This window comes from Barbus barbus, assembly GCF_936440315.1.
Source record: "Barbus barbus genome assembly, chromosome: 33".
NCBI classification, from domain to species: domain Eukaryota; kingdom Metazoa; phylum Chordata; class Actinopteri; order Cypriniformes; family Cyprinidae; genus Barbus; species Barbus barbus.
This window is the reverse complement of record NC_136761.1, coordinates 12,898,482-12,907,328: the sequence shown is the minus strand read 5'-3', so window position 1 is coordinate 12,907,328 and position 8,847 is coordinate 12,898,482. Positions and strand designations below refer to the sequence as shown.

The following is an 8,847-nucleotide window of genomic DNA, read 5'->3' as shown; positions in this document are numbered from 1 at the left end:
TTCAGGGGTCACACGTACTGATGGCAAACGGCTTCAGTAGACTTGGGGAAAACCGAGGACTCCATGTTTGTTGAGGGCAAGATTTCCAGGTGACAGACTACAGTCGCTCAAACTACAGTAGCGCAGGATTGAGAGAGAAAGATCAACATAGTAAACACGTGCAGCTTTAATACATAATAAATACATGCATATACGCTGCTTGATTGGAGGCAACGCCGGTAAAATGATACATTAAAATAAAATATCCCTTTTATGCGCCTATGTTGTGTTTTAGAATATTCTACAAACATTTCAATGATTGTTTTTATTAATATTTTTACGTTGCATTTTTAAACCTATCTGTAGCCTATACAAAACTGTAAATTTATTAAAACAGTAAATATACATGTAAATCAATCATAACCATATTTTTACTTAATATCGGCTTCCATATCTTATATTTCTATAGCTGTTTTCTTACATTATACACAATTTATTATGGATTATTGTATGTTAATAGAGGCACCATAGTATTTTTCCATTCACTTTATTTATTAACATTAATACTACTGTCTGTTTATAAAGATATAGAATATAATATTGTGGTATTTTTATAACCTCTTATGACTTGTTATACACCCAAATAACTATATTTTACATAGTACTGTATTGCTTATATTATATCCCTTATATTAGTTTGGTACCTGATCTCATATTGTCATTATTAAAATTCGCTGAGAGTGAATTTTAATAATGTCAATATGATATCAGAAATTTTGTGACTTAATTTTTTCAATAACACAAAAGACACAAATACTTTGATTTGTCTTTTTATTTTTAGAGTGGAGAAAATAAATGAATGGCTCATGATGAATACAGAGAATATTGAAAATGATAGATCAGACAAAGTGACTGTAGTAATACATAAAACATTTCAGTCTATCGAAACACTAGGATTGTTAGCCGTTACTGTAGTATTTGGCAGTGATTAGGATTTAAGGGATTGAAATACATGCAGCAGTTCACAGAAAATGTATATTTTGAATTGTGGTCATATTTATTTCTTGCCATCAGTACCCGAGTTCTGTCTCATAGGAGCACCAGTTATTGCTAAAGACCTGTACTGGAAATATACGACGTGATCAGGTCTCAAACAACTCACCTCAATTTGTTAAACATTATTATTATTTATGTTCTTTTTATGAGATATATCTGCAAGATTAAAACATGCACATGGCAAGGCCATTTTTCTGATGCATTATTTATAAAATCAGGCAAAAAAAAAAAAATCTAAAAATTGGCATATTCTCTGTTGGAGAATGCATATCAAATTCATTCATTCTGAAAATGTATTTTGGATTCATTTGCCATACAATCCAAAATATCGTATTTTCAGAGATCTGCTTCATGAAGAGATTTAAAGACACCTTGATGTAGAAGTGAATTATGGTTTGGAGGCACATCTTTGGTGAAATGTTTTTCAGTCATGATGATTTACATGATTAAAGGCAGTGAGGTCAGGAAGACCAGGGTTTGTATGGGTTGAGCAGATGTAAGTTGGCTACAGGTCACTCTGAGTTTTGAAATGCATCACACAGGGGAACAAACTTCTGCCACTGACTCCCTTTGGTAGCACCAGGTTTAGTTCCAATTACACGTTTTTCTGTAAGAATCACAGTCCTCATATTCATGTTCTACATCTCCACATCATACTTTCAAAACCCAAAAATTCTTGTCAGTACTGAGTACCAAAACAATCCGTGGCTATAGGCTGGAATACTTCTGAAGAAACCGGTCATAGGCATCATAAATTGCTTGCCTAGAGGTCAAAAATAATGGATGAAATTGAAATGTTAATGCATATATTTTAAACTGATGAACCATACAGTTCAATCACTTATTAACATGCAATGTGCTACAATTTAACCAAATAATTAGCATTAATAATTGTGTTGGAAAGAAGTCTCTAATGCTCACCAAAACTGCATTTATTTGATCAAAAATACAGTAAAAGCAATAATATTGTAAAATATTAAAAAATTAAAACTTTTGTTTTCTACATTTCAAAAAAAAAAAAATCTGTGATGCAAAGTTGAATTTTCAGCAGCCATTACAAAACTTTATCAATGAAAATAGTTGTGCTGCTTAATATTTCTGTATTAATATTTTTAATGCAATTACTATGAATCTGGACTGAAAAAAAACACCATAAAGAATTATGATTTTAGTGAATATTCAAATATTCTGAAGCTTGTGGGAAGCCTGTTGTTATTCACAAATAAGCCAGACTTCCTCACTAACCACATTCATAAGAGAAGCAGAGATTCATAAATGAATCATTCTTTTGAATTGGACATTTTCAATCTGTTGAGCTGAGCATATGACTTGGAGTACAGTGCATGAAACATGGACTACTTTTATGGTATATTTATTATGCTTCTATGTTATAGTATTTAAATCTGACTTACCGAAACAGTCCTTGTTTGAAGAGGTAGGCACTGATGTGGCCACCATTGAGGTAGCGGACCTCACAGCCAGGCCAGATTTCCTGTAAGCTGCGAACTCCAGTGCGTGGAACGTAAGCGTCTTCCTTTGCCTGGACTATAATGATCAGACTGGGATCTACAGGCACTGGAGACAAAGTATGCAAGGAAGAGAAAGGATCAAACACAGGAATCCAATACAAACCATGTTAACAAAACAAACAGATCTGTACCTGAAAAATTGGCAATGTGTGTGCATTCATCCATAACGCCCTTCATGAAGCAGAGAGACTCCTGCTGCAGCGAATACTGCTGAGCAGCCCCGCAGGTGATGTTTTTAGCATGTAGCATGTCCAAATGAGGCCCGCTGCTGCTCACAGCGGACAGCATCTGATCCAGCCCATCTCTCACTCTTCGGCCCTTCAGTAGTGCGGAGTCTGAGGCGTGACCTCCAGTCCCAGGCTGAGAACAAGAGGAGTGCAGCCCCATCTGGTGGTCCCTTTCTGGAGAGTGGAGGTCAAGAAGGTCATGGGTAAGATCCAGGTCAGTGAGACTGTCAAAGCTGCCTGGGGCATTTTTTACGAAGTCTTGGCCCATCCGGAAAGAGTCAGTCTGAAAATCATGGGTGTGTCAGTGAACGATTAGTCAAAAATGTTGCACCTACAACATGAGTCATGTGATACATTACGTAAGGAACAAATCATATTTTCTTCTTTGATCTTTTGTGGTGTCCTTCATATAAAACCAAGCTAAACTACAACAAAACAGAATAAACTACCTACCCCACAATACTCCAGCATATTGATGATTTCTTCCTCATAGACTGGGTGTGCGTAATACTGCTTTTCCAGTTCTCTCCAATTCACAGCTCGACTTAAAACGCCCTGCAGAAAGCCAGATCAATCTTTAATAGATTTATAAAAAACAAAAACAAACAGAAAAAAATGAAATAATTTAAGATTTTAGGTCAACCAGCCAAAAATAAATAAAATTATTAAACTGAGAAGATGAAATACTCCAAGGCACTCATATAGTAAAAATAAAAACCCTTTAATTAACTGGGCTAAGTTACCTAAATGTATTCCCTTTTATTTAAGGTCAGTTGAATCAATCAATGAACAACTGTAAATGGGAGTGAGTGACACTTGGTGATGTCTATATTACCATGTTCTGACGCGGTTGATTCACTGACACAGGAATGAAGATGAAAAGGTATTCACAGCTTATGAAGTTCAGTAGCTAAGTGACTAATGCTGCCTTTAAAGGAACACTTCACTTTTTTTGGAAATAGGAAAAAAAAAAAAATTTAGAAATTTTTTAGAAACTCCCTTAGAGTTAAATAGTTGAGTTTTACTGTTTTTGAATCCATTCAGCCGATCTTCGGATCTGGCGGTAGCACTTTTATCTTAGCTTAGCATAGATCATTGAATCGGATTAGACCATTAGCATCTCGCTCAAAAATGTTTTTTAGTTTTCCTATTTAAAGCTTGACTGTTCTGTAGTTACATCATGTACTAAGACCGATGGAAAATGAAAAGTTGCGATTTTCTAGGCTGGTATGGCTAGGAACTATATTCTCATTTCGGCGTAATAATCAAGGAACTTTGCTGCCGTATCATGGGTGCAGCAGGCGCAATGATATTACACAGCGCCTGAAAGTAGTTCCCAGCTATATCATAGTTACCTAGCTGTGAACTACTTTTCTGTCGGTCTTAGTGCACGATGTAACTACAGAAGAGTCAAGCTTTAAATTGGAAAATTATCAAAACTCTTTGGTCATTTTTGATGACCAAATGCTAATAGTCTAATCCGATTCAATGATCTATGCTAAGCTAAGCTAAAAGTGCTACCGCCAGAGCCAGAGATCGGCTGAATGGATTCAAAAACGGTAAAACTCAACTGTTTAACTCTTGGGGAGTTGTAAAATGAGCCTATTTCCAAAAAAGTGGAGTGTTCCTTTAAGTCCTGGGAAAATCCTACATACCAGGGTTATTAAAGTGAATTAAAACTTAAAAAAAAAAAAAAGTGTTACTTATAAAAAAAAAAAAAAAAAAAAAAAAAAACGTTAACTGAAATAAAATAAGAAAACTTATTTTATTTCAACTAGTTGCTGAGGCAGCATTATTAATCTGATGTACTAAAATAATTAACGTACTTAATGAAATAAACTATATAGAAATTATATAGAAAAAAGACAGAAACAATACATATTAAAAATGTAAAAATTAAAAAGGAAATATTAATAAAACATTCTTAACTGATAATAATATAACACTGCTACATACTTTCACTTTCAATTTTCGTTTTCTGACAAATATACTGGAAGTTCAAAGGTATAAGCTCTTCAGAGATAATGCCATAAAATGAAGGGCAAAAGCTATGCATTAGGTGTATAATCGCTTACATTGTTGTGCTGCCACAGTGTCTTACATTTCATAAACTCGCTAAATAAGCAGTATTTTCAAGAAAAAAATTTATAGTTATTGTTCATTAAATGATCAGAAAATACATTCACACTAAAAACGCACAGTCAATTTTCACATGTAAAACTCAATTTTGATAAATTAACTTGATAAATCTGAACTAAAAAGAAGTTTGGGTTTCTCACTGGTAATTTTGACTTTGTAGCATCTTATAAATATGACCAATCCGAAATGACTTGAAGGCAACAACTTAAATCTTACGGTGGTAAAAACACTTGAAGCAGTCGTCCAGGATAAACAAGGTATGAGTGGAATTGGTTTGGGCCAGTTTGTTACAGCTAACGAAGCCATCTAGGATGAAAATGAACAATAGATGTTGGATTTGTTACACATGATATGGAACAGGTTCTTGATTAGAAACAACATGAACTAATTAAGTCAAATGTAAATGAGGAACGCAGAACCTACATGTCCGCCCATAGAAATGCCAGTCATGCCTAGAGGCCAGAAACCCTCTCGCTCCAGCCAGTGTAACAGTACAGCGGACTCCAGGATCAGCGCTCCACCCATCACAAACAGGTCTGAGACGTTCTTCAGACTGGAGCGACTGCATCAAAAACACAAATCATTTGTAAACATGCATTGTTCATTCTAAAGACACGGACAACAATAGCTGCTGCAGGTAAACAAACACTCACAGCTGGTCTTTAGGTTTCCTGTATCCGTGTACGGTGCAGAGTCAAGGAGGTGTCAGATAAGATCTAGTAATTCTTGATACTAGGCATCAACATGGCAAACTAATATATGATCTGTAGTTTAACATTTCTAAGGATATAATAAGGATTCTCCAACAGTAGAGATGCCATCCCTGATTCTTTAATCATTGGTCTGGCCATTAGTGTTCGTCTTCTCCAGAAAAACTGCGACATACACACACACAAAAAAAGAGATGCATCAAATTCAGATAAAATCCTAGATGATACTGATAAGCCAATAATTGATCATTTTTCATAATATTAAATATTTGTCTAAAATAAACACGAATACATCAAATAAACAAATTAAATAAAACTCTAGGCTAAATCATTTTAAATGTGCTACAGCTGCATTTAGGTATGTACAGTATAAAAATGGATATTCATTTGAGACTTGTTGAAATTACATTTAGCAGTGTTATTAAATTATTACAGTTTTTAAAGATTAATGTAGAAAAAAAGGGTATAATAAACATGAACTATTATTAAATAACCAATATTGACTAATATCAATAAATTACAAAAATATTCTTATATCAGCTGAACCGTATGATACTGATGCACGACTTTTCAAAAGTTTCAAATTCTTAAGATGATTTCTGAAACATTTGTACAGTAAAACTGTATATTGCGCAAACAATCCCAGTTTTTGCACACTCACATGGTCTCCTGTTCCAGCCAGGTGAATGCAGACTGGTCTGTGCCTTTTCCATTTCTTAGGTACAATAAACTGGAATCTAGTGGGAAAGTTGAAACAAAATGTCTTCATTTGAAAGAACTTTGAATACAAGCCACACAATAAGTCACATTAATCCTTCACATTTGCATTCAGTGTTTGTGGGTGATTTGTTTTGGTTACCGGGCTTTGACTGACTCAGCTGGCAAGATGCCTGGGACAAAGTGCTCCAGCGGCGATATGAAATGACCATTGTGAATTTTGCAATCTGTGTGATCTTCTACCTTTGGGCACAACGGTAACACACAGTTAATGGGTCATAATGCAATTATGCTGAATAGGTGTTTACTTAAAAAAACAAATGTAGATTTTTTTTTTTTAAATGTACACACACACATTTCATACTTTATATATATATATAATGCGTGTGTGTGAATACCTTTTTATATATATATATATAGATACATATAAAGATAGACAGACAGACAGACACACAGACAGACAGACAGACAGACAGGACGGACGGACGGACGGATGGACGGACAGACAGATAAGATGTACCTTGTCAATAAATATTGGGTAGTCCCTCTGTACTAGATCCTTGCACCTCTCCCTGTTACCAATGATCTTCCGGAACGCAAATATTCTGTAATACCCATAAAATAATTATATAATAAATAAATAACTAAATTAAACAATTAAATAATTGGGATCACTCAATGTTTTTTGTTCATGTCAAGCTGCTTGATAATGGCACACCTGCCATTACTGATATAAAACCTTTTATGCATATTGTTTTTACATAAATTACTATGGATATTTTCTTCAACAAATAAAGAAACATATACATATATATACATACACACATACATACATATATATATATATATATTTTTTTTTTTTTTCATGTCAAACTATGGATTATTTAGTATTATGAAGGAAGGATTTTACCAAGTAATTTACCTTTTCAGGTCCTCTGGCTTTCCCCATCCTTGAATGAAGAGTTTGGTGAGGAGAAGCCTTCTATACAAAACATCAAGCCGACTCACACCCATTGACAAAACACATTCTTCTGCAAACAACAAAACACACTTACGGTAATCAGAACTTGACACCAGTCATAATTCATCAGTCAGTAGTCAGCCTTGCGGCTTTACACATTCCAATATAGTGAGTGTGCACAACACACAACAAACTAACAGAACTCCTGCTAGACAGTGCAAATGGAATATCATTGGTTATCAAACTTTACAGGGCGCTTTAATTTCCTTCGTTTTTGAATGAGAACATAACCTCTCGATCGTGATAGACTATTGAGCAAGCCCTAAACGGACAGTGACACTCCAATGAGTTCTTCTTGTTATTATGACCTTCAAATGATTGTCTGATTTGTCTCATATTGTCCCTAAAAGAAGAAAAGTGTGTGAACATCCCACACTGGCCGTCTGTTGTAAATCTAACGAGCTGTCAGTGAGAAAGCTGCAGTAGAGTTGCATATAACGTTATGGTTTGACAAAATGCTTGCTTTTCCAAGCCCACAAAAGACTTTAAAACAAACTGCGTATGATTGAACGTTAAGAAATAAGTATATACCTCAAGCTAAAAGGACGTAGATGTGGGTGTCTTTGAAGAAACCGGACCAGAACACATGACCGAGGGCGAAGCGTCCACTCGCTGCCGGAAGTAACTCTTCTTCTACGCTCATGATCGGCGGTGCTTTATTCAGTTGCACCAGTAGATGGCGGTACAGGATAATTTAACAAATTGCAGTCGAGCTCTACATACACTCTCCAGGATTCCTTTCAGATTTACAAGTGTAATTTAAATCCAATACATAAACTAAACATTTAAAAGTTTTACATTTCCATTAGAACTAACTATTGGACATCCAAAGGAATTTAAAGATTTCTAGACTTTTGAAACATATTGCCCCAGCTGCAGTTTCCCTATCCTTTTAAGCTAAGAATATCATTAAAAATGTATAGTTATTTCAGGAATGTATTTACTTAATAATTTTGCATATTAAAAAATAAATAAATAAATGGCCAATTTTATGTTTAGCATCACTGCAGAGCAGAGTTAATTTGGTTCAATAACCAGATATGTTTTATTTTATTTTATTTTTTTATTAAACACATAAAATAAAAATGCAAGAAAACATATGTCAAGGAAAAGAGCCAGAGGTTCAAGGATGGCCAAACAATACATATTAATTAAAATTCAAAAGAGATAGAGTGGAAGTTATATTTTCTAAAAAAAAAATAATATAATAATAATAAATAAATAAATGACAAAAAAAATAAGCTGATCACATAACGATAAACATTCTTCCCTCAAAACATAAATTATCAAATAAAAATGACACAAAAACACCGAAAAGTGAGCGCATGCATTCAAAGTTTTACTTGCCTTCATGTTACAGGATAAAGATTTAATATAGATTTTAATATCTTTTTGAAAGTAAGAGAGATATGTTCACAAATCCCTGAAGTCAAGTCGCAGACTCGAGTTTCCATCTCTGTTAATAACAT

General features: G+C 34.3%; 1 protein-coding gene across 1 annotated transcript; it reads right to left on the bottom strand.

Annotated features, from left to right (window-relative positions):
* Positions 1-818: 818 nt before the first annotated feature.
* Positions 819-8,012, bottom strand: LOC306853199 (protein ABHD18-like). The gene is made up of 13 exons (XM_079390428.1): positions 7,910-8,012; positions 7,280-7,388; positions 6,878-6,962; positions 6,500-6,600; positions 6,302-6,377; positions 5,719-5,805; positions 5,584-5,609; positions 5,354-5,492; positions 5,147-5,236; positions 3,245-3,346; positions 2,696-3,074; positions 2,448-2,610; positions 819-1,798 (listed from the first exon to the last, which is right to left on the bottom strand). The coding sequence occupies exons 2-13, from the start codon at positions 7,369-7,371 to the stop codon at positions 1,744-1,746; spliced, it is 1,395 nt and encodes a 464-aa protein (XP_079246554.1). The 5' UTR covers positions 7,372-7,388; positions 7,910-8,012; the 3' UTR covers positions 819-1,743.
* Between the last annotated feature and the right edge of the window lie 835 nt (positions 8,013-8,847).

What these genes read in the sequence shown, in the direction of transcription:
- LOC306853199 (XM_079390428.1), bottom strand. Translation starts at nt 7,371, where the DNA reads ATGGGTGTGAGTCGGCTTGATGTTTTGTATAGAAGGCTTCTCCTCACC. An exon ending in GCTGAGTCAGTCAAAGCCCG is followed by an intron (nt 6,378 to 6,499) that starts GTAACCAAAACA and finishes CTTTCCCACTAG; the next exon opens with ATTCCAGTTTATTGTACCTA. An exon ending in ATATGCTGGAGTATTGTGGG is followed by an intron (nt 3,075 to 3,244) that starts GTAGGTAGTTTA and finishes CATGATTTTCAG; the next exon opens with ACTGACTCTTTCCGGATGGG.